At 40.9% G+C, this 17,003-nt stretch overlaps 2 protein-coding genes, 1 long non-coding RNA gene and 1 pseudogene across 3 annotated transcripts; all 4 read left to right on the forward strand.

Moving 5' to 3' along the window:
- The first annotated feature begins 775 nt into the window (after nucleotides 1-775).
- Nucleotides 776-3,848, forward strand: LOC133131538 (leukotriene B4 receptor 1-like; annotated as a pseudogene).
- Nucleotides 3,849-4,160: 312 nt separating this feature from the next.
- On the forward strand, nucleotides 4,161-6,024 carry LOC133131328 (leukotriene B4 receptor 1-like). The gene has a single exon (XM_061246633.1). It carries the CDS (start codon nucleotides 4,167-4,169, stop codon nucleotides 5,079-5,081), a length of 915 nt encoding a protein of 304 aa, XP_061102617.1. The 5' UTR covers nucleotides 4,161-4,166; the 3' UTR covers nucleotides 5,082-6,024.
- A 3,003-nt stretch (nucleotides 6,025-9,027) lies between these two features.
- LOC133131753 (uncharacterized) lies at nucleotides 9,028-11,327 on the forward strand. The gene is made up of 2 exons (XR_009709048.1): nucleotides 9,028-9,431; nucleotides 11,043-11,327. It is a non-coding gene; the product is annotated as an uncharacterized LOC133131753 (long non-coding RNA).
- Nucleotides 11,328-14,652: 3,325 nt separating this feature from the next.
- LOC133131539 (leukotriene B4 receptor 1-like) lies at nucleotides 14,653-15,633 on the forward strand. Its single transcript, XM_061246916.1, has one exon. It carries the CDS (start codon nucleotides 14,653-14,655, stop codon nucleotides 15,631-15,633), a length of 981 nt encoding a protein of 326 aa, XP_061102900.1.
- The last annotated feature ends 1,370 nt before the right edge of the window (nucleotides 15,634-17,003 follow it).

Genomic DNA, 17,003 nt, shown 5'->3' on the forward strand with positions numbered 1-17,003 from the left:
TCATCATGGAACCCTGCCACGCCACGCAACAGTCTGTTTCAAGCGATAGCACTGAATTCTGAATAATTACCCTTTACAAAATGTTTTTATTTTGCAATGTCACAGTGGGAAGGACATCCACTGAGGTTCAATACATGCTGTACATCTGGTGACATCTGCTAGACACATATGGCACTGTAACACATTCTGCTCAGTGCACTGGACCTCAGTTCTGGTCTTGGAGAGCCAGAGAATGTTCCTGCAGAGCCAAGAGACCTGCTTTTTTTTTGTTATTCAGTATACGATTAATCAATTAACACAGTTAATTACATAGCTGACTCACCACTACATTAATTCTGCCAGATTTTGACACGATTTAGTTGCCGCTGACAAATTTCCAGCGTTGGGTCCGAATTTGAATTCCGGGAATGAGGAACTAGATGAAACTTGAGGGCAGACTTGGTCGGGCAGGTGACATTTGAATTTGCATTCCGCTAAACAGAGTGCATATGAATGCACCTCAATGATGAATACAATCGTGACACAGATCATGCTTTTGCCGTTGACATGTTGGCATGCTATCCTTCCCAAAGGGAACACTTTGCATGATGTTATCCATGTACTGTATGTCCCCTCTACAATATACAGTCGTGGAAAATTCAGGCTTGGTTTCTTCAGAATGTCACGTTCAGTCTGTCCCCTCTATCCTGGAAAAGTGACCTTGGCATTTCTACTTTTCTACTGTAGTTCCCCCTCATGTACCTCTAGCACTTCACTATCACTCTGTTATGGAAATATGACCCCCAGTGTGGCCCTGGGGCTTTGCTGTTTGGTGGGTGTCCCTGGCAACATTGCAGCCATCGTGGTGATAGTGCGCAGGTACAGGAGTAAGAATTTCACCCTGAAACTGATGCTGAGCCTGGCGGTCTCTGACCTCTTGTCCCTCATCACACTGGTGTGGATCTACACCTGGCTGTATGGCTGGGTGTTTCAACAGTTGATCTGTAAGTTAGTAGCTAACATACTGTAATTTATACTCAAACCTGCTGACGGTCACCATGATGAGTGTGCAGCGCTACCTGGCTGTGCTGTACCCTCAGTCCTGGGCTAGGCTGCGTGGGATGGGTGAGAGGGTTCTGCTGGTCACCATGTGGGGGCTGTCAGGTGTACTTGCCTCCCCCATGATCATAGGTTGGGATGTGCTTGTGGACAAGGATAAAGGACATTCTCCATCCTGGTTATTTTTTACTTCTGCCTCCACAAGAAAGTGAACCAGACGGCCTTCTTCAGCAGCCAGAGGATGACCAGTCTGGTGACATAGCATCATGGTCACCTTCTTCATCTTCTGGAGTCCCTTCCATGTCATCAACATGCTGAAAATGTCATCGGTTGTACTGAAGTCCAAAAGTCTTGTTTACCAAGAGGCTGCTTGGTACATTTCTGTAGCTCTGACCTTCATTAACAGCTGTGTGGACCCCTTCCTCTATGCCTTCTGCTCACGAATAGTCAAGACAAGACGTACAGCCATGGCACCACAAATTAATAAAACACCCTGCCATCTTCTTACCAACTCCATTCTTACTGCTACAGTAAACTGTTTGTTGAACTGAAATTTACAATAGACAATTTAGGCATTCACCAGACATGTTAACACTAAAAAGGCTGCAGTTTTTACTACTTAGAACCGCCAAGCCTGACGCCCAGTGGAGTCAGGCTCATCCAGCATTGTTTGCACACAGCAGCCTAATTTCATACAGATTATAAAATAAAATGTTGCAAGACTATCTTCTTGAGCTAGCCTAAAGGACACAACTGAATTGATTTCATTTTTATTTTTTAATTATAGCCTAGCAATTTGCTTTTTTGTTTCCAGTCAAAGGAAAATTGTGGCAAGGCTAAAGGTACGCTGCGAAAAGTGCTAAAATATACGAAACAAACACAAAACTGGGAACATAGTTAAAGAAACAGGAAGTGCAATATTTAAAAAAAGGAACTTCTTCGCTCACAACAAATTCAGCGCACTTTGTCGTTCCTCCACTTCTCCATTCAGCACAGTGCACTTACACAGGAATGTCGTCATCTCCTCTCACACATCAATCCCACAGAAAATGCACAATGTTGTTTGTGTAGAGACAACTCTCAAATTGGTTACATTTCATGCAGTTGTCATGTAAGCCTATTCAGTTGACTCCATTTCAGTGAGAAACTGAAAATAAAATATATAGTATTATTGATTAACGGGATTGGGGATTTTTCCTTCTTTTCTCCAATGTCTCCTGGAACACTGACAATGTGGCCCCCAGTTTGGTCCTGGGGTGTCCCCGGCATCATTGCAGTCATCATGGTGATAGTGGACAGGTACAGGAGTAAGAATTTCACTCTGAAGCTGATGCTGAACCTGGTGGTGTCTGACCTCATCACACTGCCGGTGTGGATCTACACTATGGAAATAACCTATATGGCTATATGGCTGGGTGTTTCAACGGTTGACCTGCAAATTAATAGCCTATTTTGTCTGCTGTAATTTATTCTCAAAGTACTAAAAATTATATGCAAAAGTGGCCGTTCTGCTCATGGAGACTTTGCTGGGGTTTGTAGTGCTTTTTTCCATCCAGCTCACCTCTTACTTCTGCCAGCCATCAGGAAACGTGACGGATGTCTGCATCAGAAAGGTCTTAAGCACCTGGTGTTCCTCCCATCTCCACAGCTGAGTGACTCTTATTTCTTCAATACCCCAAATTAAATATTTTTTCTACGTACTTTACTTCTTATTTATGAAACCATTCATATTATTACAAATTTAACAAGGCTGCTGTTTGTTTAATTCATAATGCCATCTCCACAGCTGAGAAACTCCATTCTCCAGCAGAAGTAAACTAATCTGAAATTTACAATTGACAATTTACACACTTACCAGACATTTTAAGTCATATGAACTTAGTTGTAAAACCACTCAAAGATCTCCAAAATGACAAGAAACAATGGATTTTTAAATCATTGAATAAAACTGGAATTCAGCTGGCAAGCCGTTTTAACATTTAATCATTTTTTTAATATCAAAATTCATTTAAATTTAAGGTTTCTCAAAATTGATATCAACTTTCATGAAATTTGATATCAAGTTTAGGAATTTCTATATCAGTTTTCCGAATTTTTATATCAGTTTTTGGAAATTTCCCATCAGTTTTGAAACAAATTATTTCCATGTAAATGAAAACATACTGTATTTTATGCTATGGCTTGCTTGGGACAACCACCGCAACTATCCCAGAGCATGCAGCAACAAGGAGGGGATTACAGCCAGTGATCTTAAGGCTCCATGAGCACAGACCAAGACTTAAATGGAAGCATGCCTTGAAATGCCAAATTGTTACATGCATATCATTTATGTCACCAAAATGAAGCACAGGAAAATGTTGCAAAGTTGCAGACTTTGTGTCAGATTTTCTGCACCATTATTGTTTGTATATTTGTGTCTGGGAGTCTGGGAAATAATAGCCTGAAATGTATTTGCATATCAGTGAACCGACAACCAAATTGTGGTTATGCACACACTGTACCACTGTTTAAGGGAATATTCAGGCCTGAATATACAAGCATTTGAATTTGTGCTGACACTCAGCAAATACACTTATTACAGCATTATTACAGGCAATCAGCCAATTACCCTATGACACAGTGGTCATCCCCAGCCCTGCATCACAACTGCAATATGAAGTAGGCAAAGTTTTAGGCTCAGTTTCTGTAATGTCCTGTTCCACTCAGCCCCCTCTATCCTGGAACCATCAAAGTAACTTTACCATTGCATTTTCACTGCCTGCATTTCCCCTTGTGTGCCTCCAGCTCTTCAATCTCAGACTGGTGGCTAGACAGAATCCACTGCCATCCATAGAAATACATAAGATGCAACATACAAGATGAGGTCTGTGAGACGCAATCAATAACACATTACATAATATAACACACTAAATGAAAAGCCATGTGGGATGCAAACTGCAAAATATGGTGTTTTGCTTCAAAAACGTATGAGGTACTTCTTGCTACCACCACGTGAACATTCATGTTTTTGTTTTGTCAATTGTTCAGACTGTTCAGAGGGAAGTTGGAATTATGCCACAGATCATGTTTCTGCATTATTTGCAGGTTATTTCCTGCTTAAATGACAGTTGCTTGCCTCCTACTTCACCATGAAGCATCTCAACAGCTCCAACTCCACCTTCTCCTTCAATACTAACCAAGTTGCCCCCAGTGTGGTCCTGGGGCTTTGCTGTTTGGTGGGCGTCCCCGGCAACATTGCAGTCATCGTGGTGATAGTACGCAGGTACAGGAGTGAAAATTTCACGCTGAAGCTGATGCTGAACCTGGCAGTTTGCGACCTGTTGTCCCTCATCACACTGCCAGTGTGGATCTACACCTTGCTGTATGGCTGGATGCTTCAACGTTTGGCCTGCAAAATAATAGCTTATTTTGTTTACTGTAATTTATACTCAAACCTGCTGACGGTCACCCTGATGAGTGTGCAGCGCTACCTGGCTGTGCTGTACCCTCAGTCCTGGGCTAGGCTGCGTGGGATGGGTGAGAGGGTTCTGCTGGTCACCATGTGGGGGCTGTCAGGTGTACTTGCCTGTCCTATGATTGTGGTTGGGGATGTGGTTCTGGACAAGGATAAAGGACAGTACAGTTGTGTTAGGACGTACAGGTCTGACGGGGAGAAAGTGGCCGTTCTGTTCATGGAGACTCTGCTGGGGTATGTTGTGCCTTTCTCCATCCTGGTCACCACTTACTTCTGTCTCCACAAGAAAGTGAACCAGACCGCCTTCTTCAGCAGTCAGAGGATGACCAGGCTGGTGACCAGCATCGTGGTCACCTTCTTCATCTTCTGGAGTCCCGTTCACGTCATAAACATTTTGAGCATATCATCGGTTTTACTCAGATCCGAAAGTCTGCAAAAATTATCTGGGACTGCTGGGTACATTACTGGGGCTCTGACCTTCATTAACAGCTGTGTGGACCCCTTCCTCTATGCCTTCAGCTCACGAAACCTCCGGCAAGACGCCCAGCCATCAGAAAACATGACAGATGTCTCCTCCAGGAATGTCTAAAATAGCTGAGCTAAAGCAGCCATCTTCCTAACATCTCCAAGGCTGAGTAACTCCATTCTTACAGCTAAAGTAAACTAATCTCTCTGTTGAACTGAAATGTACTTTTGACAATTTAATCCTTTATCAGACAGTAGTCATGTTTCTCTTAGTGCATTGCAATTTTTTTTGCCATTTTTAACTTTCAATAAGGCTGCTTAATTATTAATCATTAAACAGCGCCATCCTCTGTTTTATTCATAATGCTAATGCTGTAATTGTGGAAAATACATCTTGATGACAATTCCTTGTACAGCATATTAAAGTGACAGTAGACAAGTAAGGTATTAGGCAGAAGTGAACACAGACACAGGTTGCCAGTGTATCATAGTAATGACTGAACATGTTTGTTTTATATTTTCAAGGTGAAAATCCTGCATTGTATGCCTTTAACTGAGAATTCCCATTGCAATTGAGAGAAGGTAGACCTGGCCCACAGGGTGGAACAATCATAAAATAAATAATGCCTGACATCAATTATACATTTAAAAAAATGTCAATGTTAAAAGCAATCTCATCTAGCATTCCCTACTGAAATTCTGGATTTAACTTATTTCCCTGAAATTAAGCTCTCAAGGCAGAGTGGTTATAAAGATTATTCCAGGACCTTTTTAACCAAATCAGTTCTTATTCTTGGTACCAGGAACATGCAAGAATAACCAACATCCAGAGATAAGGCTTGGTGATGGGTTCATGAGTTCAAGACTTATGAAAGCTGTTGTCACATACATATCAATTATTTCACCAAAATTAAGTACCGGTAGAAAAGTTGCAGATGCAATTTTAAACATTTCTTACAGAAAAGGTTCAGTAATCACATGATTTGCAGCACCAATGTAGCCTGTGAGTATGTCTGTGCATGTGAGTCTGGAAGATAATACTATAATAAAGAAATACTAGAAATATTCGATTGTGTCTATAATATCTATATTATTATGTTTGGTAACCACTGTAAGAAAGTAATAACTCACTCCAGGACGTGGTATATGGAAAGTTTATCACAACTACGGGGCACGTCGGGCCAAACAACGCCCTTTAGCTATGATAAAATTTCTACATACCACTGCCTGTCATGAGTTATTGCTCAAGTATATTGTATACTTGTTTGAACAAATCAGAGGAGGAGATCACTACTTGTGTCACTACTAAGGGCAAAATACACAATATCCACCGCCCTTCATCAAGTTCTGCTTACTGAGCAGCAGGACCTCAGGCTGTTCCTTCCCATTTAAAATAATAAAGAAAATGAAAATCTAATAGATGATGATCGGACACCACACAACACACCTATCTTCAGTGACGGGCAACCCTTCCTCACCTAGTAGTCAACACAGAAGTTAGAGTGGATGATCTCCTGTATGGTCTACAACGCCCTCCTTCCTGACCTCCATGAGCCATCAGACTTTGCCACCTCTGCCATCAGTCTTCTGAAACAGCTCCTCTTAAATGCTGTTCCTCATCCAACCTACAACCTCCCATGTGTGGTGAATGATCTGGATGAGAGTGCATGTGTGGTGAATGATCTGGATGAGAGTGCATGTGTGGTGAATGATCTGGATGAGAGTGCATGTGTGGTGAATGATCTGGATGAGAGTGCATGTGTGGTGAATGATCTGGATGAGAGTGTATGTGTGCTGAATGATCTGGATGAGAGTGCATGTGTGGTGAATGATCTGGATGAGAGTGCATGTGTGGTGAATGATCTGGATGAGAGTGCATGTGTGGTGAATGATCTGGATGAGAGTGCATGTGTGGTGAATGATCTGGATGAGAGTGCATGTGTGGTGAATGATCTGGATGAGAGTGCATGTGTGGTGAATGATCTGGATGAGAGTGTATGTGTGGTGAATGATCTGGATGAGAGTGCATGTGTGGTGAATGATCTGGATGAGAGTGTATGTGTGGTGAATGATCTGGATGAGAGTGCATGGAAAATAATGATCAATACTGCTGAAGCAACATTCTTTCTTAGTTGCTTCGCCAAGTGTCTTCATGTGGGAGAAATAAAGAAATCTGCTGAAATACTGAAATAAGGAAACACTAGCAGGATAATGATCTGTATTTTGTGTTCAAACATCCAGAAAAACTATACACCTTTATTTCAATACATTTACTCTCATGTTTCAATGTTTTTTATTTAGTAATCTCATTTTTTCTGAGGGGTGCCAAAATTATTTGCACCCCTAACAATTATTGTAGATAAAATCTAACACAGAGAAATTGGAAATACAATTTTACATTTAAATGTATTTCCTCTTCAATAGAGAAATGAGGTAAAAAGCATGCAAAATCTCTTTGTCAACCATCAGCATGGGAAATGCCAAAGAACTATCAATTCAGAAGACACAGATGGTAACTCACCAACACAAATCAGGTAATGTGCCTTTTTATATGTTCTGTGATATAGCTTGTTGTATTGATGTTTGCTGCATTATTATAACATTAATGTAAATAGTTGACATAGCCTACACATAATTTCAGGAAAATTGTAGACTATTTAACTATTCATTTGCTGTATGGTAGGCTAATATTTGACTGTAATAAAGCACATCATTTATTTAAAATGCTAGGCCCATCTCCACTCACTGGGTAGGTTACTTTATTATAGCCCTATTTGCAAGTGAGCAGCATGTGATAGTGTCTTATAAGGGTTTCCTCACAGTTTCAAACTAGCAAGGTTCTTCATGGGATGCTTAAGGAGTGTGTTAGGATTTTGGTATAATCCTTAAGGATCCTGTTAAGATGTTCAAATAAATTGGTATAATCCTTAAAGATCTCAAAATCAGATCTCAGATTCTACCAAGATTCTCCCAGCAGCCAATCAGCGGGCAAAATGATGATATTAGTCATTTTAAACTGTCAATTAATAACTAGTTTAAGAAATTAAGGCATGTTTTACAAAACACAGCAATCTATAGGTTATAAAACATAACATTACAACAAAAAGTACAGTCAGTCTAAGAGGTTACCTAGATGGCAAACATCATTACTAAATTTCAAATCAACTGATATTGCTATTCTAACTGCAACCTCAGGAATATGCAAGTTCTCCGGATGCAGTGTATGTAGCACACTGTGGTGCATGGATGAGCCTCACAGTCTTGGATTGAATCCGGATCATGCCAGTGCTGACTGTGGTTGGTGACACCTAGCAAAATAGCAAAGGGAAAATAGAAATGTTCATAGCAAATATTAATCGTTCAAATCACTGTTAAAAGCGACCAAAAGTTGCGATGCTTTCAATTTGAACTAACAAATTATGAAAATATATATATACAAAGTATAACTGTGAGTGATTTTGTAATGTCAAATATTCAATGGCATAGTATTGTAGCACCACGTGTCCTCGCTGTTCCAGGTGAGTGAAAGACTTTAACCAACTAATTAAGCAATCTTTGAATTAACTGTTTGTTTAATCCTTTAACTAGATCAGCGAATGACATAATTGCACAGAAAAATATGTACAGTATGTGTGTAAAATAAATATATGTCAACCTGTACGGGACCAGGGGGCAGTTGGGGTTTGAAGCCTGACTGTTTGCCTGTGTTCCTGCTTAATAAAGTAGTTCAGCTTGAAATCCATTCACTGTCAGTTTCATCATGGAACCCTGCCACGCCACGCCACAGTCTGTTTCAAGCGATAGCACTGAATTCTGAATAATTACTCTTTACAAAAGGTTTTTATTTTGCAATGTCACAGTGGGAAGGACATCCACTGAGGTTAAATACATGCTGTACATCTAGAGACATCTGCTGGACACATATGGCACTGTAACACATTCTGCTCAGTGCACTGGACCTCAGTTCTGGTCTTGGAGAGCCAGAGAATGTTCCTGCAGAGCCAAGGGACCTGCTTTTTTTTGTTATTCAGTATACAATTAATCAATTAACACAGTTAATTACATAGCTGACTCACCCCATGTTTACATTTTTGTTTAGTTTGAAGCATCTGTGGAAATTTTGTTCAATACAAAAGTCAGCATACACTGTGGCTCACCACTGATATATCGGCCATTTTTTACCCATGTTTACCTTATCTGTCCATATCGGTATCGGCCATTCTCATATCGGCTTTTGCCGATATTTGTCCAAAATGCGCCATCTCATGTTAATTCCAACATTTAGCAGGTTCAAATTTACTGTGACTAAAAATATTAGTCCTAAAGTTAATTTCAATAGTGTTTGCTCAACAACTACGATAGCACTGGCTTACCGCGGGTCTGTTGGCAAGGTAAACAAAACCAGCAACAACGCATGGAAACATGGGATGGTGAAGGAAAAAATTAATTCATGGACACTGAAGAAATGGAGCAGGTATGTTCTTTGTATTAACACCTCTTTAGACAAACTTACACGTGCTTGACATTGGTATGTTTAAGTAAGATTACATATTTCAACATGAAGCTGATGTACATTTAACGCTGCAATGCGTTAGTTTAATTATGGCCCCAAGTTAGCTATAACGAGTGGATGCTAGCGGTCTCCGTGGCCATGCTAGTCAGTGTTTCTATTTTCATTTGAAGTATTTTATGCAAATATTCTAGAGTGGAGCTTATGGTTGATGTTTGACGTACTAGGTTAAGTCTCGCTTACATTTTCTAAACACTTTGTAATGCGTTTGGTGTTAGTTAATAGGCTCCTGAACTATTCAGCCCCTATGTGTTATCATTGCCACCCAACCTATTAATTTCAGACGTGTCTTAACCCCAACGAGAAATAAATGAATGAAATGCAGACTTATTTTGTTCGTACAATTAAGCACGAGCCAGTAGAGAATAGTCTAGCTTCCAACCGCGGAAGGAAGCCACTGCAGAAGTAGACCGCCCCAGATGTCTACTCGGAGTGGATATTTTAGTCCTGCTGCACTCCGCATTTTGCCCTTCCATACAGTAAACACAAATAACTTTCAGCCTCATTTAGCAAGTAGGAACATCAAATATATGGCAGCGAATTCCCTTATTGTTGCATTGCAATAGTCCCGCCTGCATTCCACAATGCTGTTGCTCAAGCTTTTTTGCGTTACAGCAGAGCCCATCTACGTCCCGTCCCGTCCCGTCTCTCTAGCCCATTCTCTGGTTACAGTCGACACGACTCACACCGCTTAGACTGCTCCGAAGTGCGTGCGCATTTCTCTGTGCCTGCCTCTCTGTGCCTGAGGTGGAGCTTATCAATCGAGAGGATGTAGTGTTGCCTATTTAGCCTAGCCAAATAAACAGTAGCCTATTATCTATGTCCTGGCTATGTGCGTCTGTGGTAATGAAAAGGTTACTATAACATAGTGTAGGTAGGCTAATAAACATGTCAATTTAATTGTACTTTGCTTACACTGCATATGGATGTCATAAGCTGCAGAATTACTTCCAATGAATAAATGCTCATGAGTTTTAAAGTAGGCTAGGCATAGGCTACAATGAAGTCAGTAAAACATTATTTTAATTTCATACAACTAGCCTTACACAAACACACACACGCACACGCACACACACGCTCTTTGTGATTAAAGTAATTTTGTGCATTTAATTCATTATTATCCATCCATCCATCCATTATCTTAACCCACTTATCCTGAACAGGGTCGCAGGGGGGCTGGAGCCTATCCCAGCATACATTGGGCGAAAGGTAGGAATACACCCTGGACAGGTCGCCAGTCCATCGCAGGGCACACACACCATTCACTCACACACTCATACCTATGGGCAATTTAGACTGTCCAATCAGCCTAACCTGCATGTCTTTGGACTGTGGGAGGAAACCGGAGAACCCGGAGGAAACCCACACAGACACGGGGAGAACATGCAAACTCCGCACAGAGAGGCCCCGGCCGATGGGGATTCGAACCCAGGACCTCCTTGCTGTGAGGCGGCAGTGCTACCCACTGCACCATCCGTGCCGCCTAATTCATTATTATTCCTTTTCTAATTACAGACTTCTGGACAAAAAAGTGGACCGAAGAGTGTTGTTTGGGAGCATTTTACAGAACAACCACCAGGAACTGCACTCTGCAAAGAATGCAACAACTCTGTCAAACTTGGCTCTGAAACATCTAAAACTAAAAACACCTCACACATGTGGTCTCATCTAAAAGTTAATCACGCTGATCTCTACAAGGCAGCACAGGAAAAACAAAAGAGGTCATCTGCCACTAAAACTGCCGTTCAGCCCACTCTTGTACAGTTATATGACCATCAAATAAAACAACATTTAAATGGACTTAAGACAAATGTCTTTTTTTTGCTTTACATTTTCAACATTTTCAATTTTTCTACTATTTCTTAATAAACTGTTTTATACATTTTCTCATTAAAAGCATCCTTTTCTCAACTCATTATATTGTTTCTTATTCCTTATAGACGGTATTTAGAATAGAAATTCACTATCCTTAATCATTTTCTGTTATTGAAAAAGTCAAATATGATAAATTAATATCGGCCTAGTATATCGGCCAAATATCGGTATCGGCCACTCTAGGCCATCAGATATCGGTATCGGCCCTGAAAAATGCATATTGGTCGATCCCTACTCACCAAGATTAAGGACAAATGCCTTACATTTTAGCATTTGGCAAATGCTCTTATCCAGAGCGACTTAAACAGACTATATCGTTATATACAATCAGTTTTTACAGCTGCAGGTTTACTGAAGCAATTCAGGTTGAATCTATTTATCCATGATTTTCATTACCTTCTAAGTGACTTTACCTTGGCTTTTTTACCAGCTGTAATGTGCCTCCAGCACTTTGCTATCTCTAGCATGTCAGAATTCTTTGCATTTTCCTGCGTAGTTTGACACTCCTGACGACGGTGTGACTTTGGCATTATGATTGCCTAATCTGACACGATGACCATCATGAAATAAATAAATATTGTGTAGTCTGTAGGGAAATGTATAGTCTTGACTAGATGGAACTAGAGGGCAGGCTTGGTCGGGCAGGTGACATTTGAATTTGCATTCCTCTAAACAGAGTGCATATTAATGCACCTCAATGATGAATACAATCGTGACACAGATCATGCTTTTGCTGTTTTTTTCTGCTATCCTTTCCAAAGGAAACACTTTGCATGATGTTATCCATGTACTGTATGTCCCCTCTACAATATGTAGTATTCACTCTATCCTGGAACATTCAAAGTGACTTTACCTTGGCATTTTCTACTGTAGTTCCCCCTCATGTACCTCTAGCACTTCACTATGACTCTGTTATGGAAATATGACCCCCAGTGTGGCCCTGGGGCTTTGCTGTTTGCTGGGTGTCCCTGGCAACATTGCAGCCATCGTGGTGATAGTGCGCAGGTACAGTAGTAAGAATTTCACCCTGAAGCTGATGCTGAACCTGGCGGTCTCTGACCTCCTTTCCCTCATCACACTGGTGTGGATCTACACCTGGCTGTATGGCTGGGTGTTTCAACAGTTGATCTGCAAGTTAGTAGCTAACTTACTGTAATTTATACTCAAACCTGCTGGCAGTTGTCATGTAAGCCTATTCAGTTGACTCCATTTCAGTGAGAAACTGAAAATAAAATATATAGTATTATTGATTAATGGGATTGGGAATTTTTCCTTCTTTTCTCCAATGTCTCCTGGAACACTGACAATGTGGCCCCCAGTTTGGTCCTGGGGTGTCCCTGGCATCATTGCAGTCATCATGGTACTAGTGGGCAGGTGCAGGAGTAAGAATTTCACTCTGAAGCTGATGCTGAACCTGGTGGTGTCTGACCTCGTCACACTGCTGGTGTGGATCTACACTTGGCTATATGGCTGGGTGTTTCAACGGTTGACCTGCAAATTAATAGCCTATTCTGTCTGCTGTAATTTATTCTCAAAGTACTAAAAATTATGTGCAAAAGTGGCCGTTCTGCTCATGGAGACTTTGCTGGGGTTTGTAGTGCTTTTTTCCATCCAGGTCACCTCTTACTTCTGCCAGCCATCAGGAAATGTGACGAATGTCTGCATCAGGAAGGTCTTAAGCACCTGGTGTTCCTGCCATCTCCACAGCTGCGTGACTCTTATTTCTTCAATATCCCAACTTACATATTTTTTCTACGTACTTTACTTCTTATAAATGAAACCATTCATATTATTACAAATTTAACAAGGCTGCTGTTTGTTTAATTCATAATGCCATCTCCACAGCTGAGAAACTCCATTCTCCAGCAGAAGTAAACTAACCTGAAATTTAAAATTGACAATTTACACATTTACCAGACATGTTAAGTCAAATGAACTTTGTCAAAATTGATATCAACTTTCATGAAATTTGATATCAAGTTTAGGAATTTCTAAATCAGTTTTCCGAATTTTTATATCAGTTTTTGGAAATTTCCTATCAGTTTTGAAACAAATTATTTCCATGTAAATGAAAACATACTGTATTTTATGCCATGGCTTGCTAGGGACAACCACCACAACTATCACAGAGCATGCAGCAACAAGGAGGCGATTACAACCAAAAATGTTGCAAAGTTGCAGATTCAACTTCGAAAATTGCTTAAGGATCAGTAATAAGGGATTTTGTGTCAGATTTTCTGCACCATTATTGTTTGTATATTTGTGTCTGGGAGTCTGGGACATAATAACCTGGAATGTATTTGCATATCAGTGAACCAAAAACCTAATTTTGGTTATGCACACACTGTACCACTGTTTAAGGGAATATTCAGGCCTGAGATATACATGTGTAAAATAAGAAAGTCAAGCATTTGAATTTGTGCTGACACTTGGCAAATAAACTTATTTCAGCATTATTACAGGAAATCAGCCAATTACCTACCGATTTTGTGTTTCTGTCTGTTCACCATATGACACAGTGGTCATCCCCAGCCCTGCATCACAACTGCAATATGACGTAGGCAAAGTTTTAGGCTCAGTTTCTGTAATGCCCTGTTCCAGTCTGCCCCCTCTATCCTGGAGCCCTCAGTGACTTTACCGTTGAATTTTCACTGCCTGCATTTCCCCCTTGAGTGTCTCCAGCTCTTCAATCTCAGACTGCTGACTAGATAGAATCCACTGCCATCCATAGAAATAAATAAGTTGCAACATAAAAGATGAGGTCTGTGAGACGCAATAGGTTTATCCTGCCCTTTTTGGAGTGTATTACAGATAAATCGCAATTACAAGCGGCAAACATTTGTTGTGAAATGCTTTCGTAGAGTTTCCCATCTTCAGTAGGGGGGCCCTACAATCACCACAACTACCTTTCTCCAGTCAGCATGGCATTTCAGTTTGAACAGAAACACATGACAATACAAGTAATTAACAGCAGACACTTATATTTTAAAACATATGAATATGCATCAATAACACATTACATAATATAACAAACTAAATGAAACTAAAAGCCATGTGGGATGCAAACTGCAAAATATGGTGTTTTGCTTAAAAAAGGTATGAGGTACTTCATGTTTTCGTTTTGTCAATTGTTTAGACTGGGAAGTTGGAATTATGCCACAGATCGTGTTTCAGGATGTGGAAACTACTTTCTGCATTATTTGCATGTTATTCCTTACCTAAATGACACTTGCTTGCCTCCTACTTCACCATGAAGCATCTCAACAGCTCCAACTCCACCTTCCCCTTGAATACTAACCAACTGGCCCCCAGTGTGATCATGGGGCTTTGCTGTTTGGTGGGCGTCCCTGGCAACATTGTGGTCATCGTGGTGATAGTGCGCAGGTACAGGAGTGAAAATTTCACCCTGAAGCTGATGCTGAACCTGGCAGTTTGCGACCTGTTGTCCCTCATCACACTGCCACTGTGGATCTACAACTGGCTGTATGGCTGGGTGCTTCAACGTTTGGGCTGCAAATTAACAGCTTATTTTCTCTACTGTAATTTATACTCAAACCTGCTGACGGTCACCCTGATGAGTGTGCAGCGCTACCTGGCTGTGCTGTACCCTCAGCCCTGTGCTAGGCTGCGTGGGATGGGTGAGAGGGTTCTGCTGGTCACCATATGGGGGCTGTCAGGTGTACTTGCCTCTCCCATGATTGTGGTTATGGATGTGGTTCTGGACAAGGATAAAGGACATTACAGTTGTTTTAAAATGTACAGGTCCGACGGGGTGAAAGTGGCCGTTCTGTTCATGGAGACTCTACTGGGGTATGTTGTGCCTTTCTCCATCCTGGTCACCTCTTACTTCTGCCTCCACAAGAAAGTGAACCAGACCGCCTTCTTCAGCAGCCAGAGGATGACCAGGCTGGTGACCAGCATCGTGGTCACCTTCTTCATCTTCTGGAGTCCCGTTCACGTCATGAACATTTTGAACATATCATTGGTTTTACTCAGATCCAAAAGTCTGCTAAAATTCTCTTGGACTGCTTGGAACATTACTGGGGCTCTGACCTTCATTAACAGCTGTGTGGACCCCTTCCTCTATGCCTTCAGCTCACGAAACCTCCGGCAAGATGCCCAGCCATCAGGACAGATGTCTCCTCCAGGAGTATCTAAAGTAGCTGAGCTAAAACAGCCATCTTCCTCACATCTCCAAGGCAGAGTAACTCCATTCTTACAGCTAAAGTAAACTAAACTCTCTGTTGAACTGAAATGTACTATTGACAATTTAATCCTTTATCAGACAGTAGTTATGTTTCTGTTAGTGCATAGCATGTTTTTGCCATCCAGATTGCTTCTTGCTCATTTTTTACTTACTCTAAATAAGGCTGCTTAATTATTAATCATTAATCAGCGCCACCCTCTGTTTTATTCATAATGCTAATGCTGTAATTGTGGAAAATACAACTTGATGACAATTCCTTGTACAGCATATTAAACTGACAGTAGACAAGTAAGGTATTAGGCAGAAGTGAACACAGACACAGGTTGCCAGTGTATCATAGTAATAATAACATAATGACTGAACATGTTTGTTTTATATTTTCAAGGTGAAAATCCTGCATTGTATGCCTTTAACTGAGAAATTATTTCCCTGAAATTAAGATCTCAAGGCAGAATGGTTATAAAGATTATTCCAGGACCTTTTTAACCAAATCAGTTCTTATTCTTGGTACCAGGAACAAGCAAGAATAACCAACGTCCAGAGATAGATTTTAAGGCTTGGTGATGGGTTCATGAGTTCAAGACTTACGAAATCTGTTGTCACATACATATGAATTATTTCACCAAAATGAAGTACGGGTAGAAAAGTTGCAGATGCAATTTTAAACATTTCTTACAGAAAAGGTTCAGTAATCACATGGAATTTGTGCCTGATTTGCAGCACCAATGTAGCCTGTGAGTATGTCTGTGCATGTGAGTCTGGAAGATAATACTATAATAAAGAAATACTAGAAATATTTGATTGTGTCTATAATATCTATATTATTATGTTTGGTAACCACTTTAAGAAAGTAATAACTCACTCCAGGACGTGGTATATGGAAAGTTTATCACAACTACGGGGCACGTCGGGCGAAACAACGGCCTTTAGCTATGACCGTGTCCGTATCTCACCGATTTACAGTGCGTGTGTATGTCTGCAGGCACCTTCACGAGTGACCTTTCGGGTCCACTTCCGGTAAGTCCTCCACCCTCCACGGACCCGTACCTGCACACACCCAGTAGCGCCCCTAGCAGCGGGGAAGACCTACCGGCTAATTTTATAAGTTTGGGGATCCTTTGGGTTTTTGTGTGGGTTTTCTACTGTGTTTCTTTGAATTGTAATGAATAAACTCTGGTTTTATTATTTAATTCACGTCTCAGCTTGTTCATTTACTTGAACATACCTACTGTATGTGGGGATTGATCAAGAATCTTTGATTCTTAAACTATTTCCTTGGGCGGCATTCCCAAGGTGGCGTAATCGAGTGGTGTTATGCCAGGTCACACAAGGTTTGTCTGTACTCTACACACACCGAGCACTTTATTAGGAACATTTTAACTTTTACGCTTACT

This window comes from Conger conger, chromosome 6 (genome assembly GCF_963514075.1).
Source record: "Conger conger chromosome 6, fConCon1.1, whole genome shotgun sequence".
Classification (NCBI taxonomy): domain Eukaryota; kingdom Metazoa; phylum Chordata; class Actinopteri; order Anguilliformes; family Congridae; genus Conger; species Conger conger.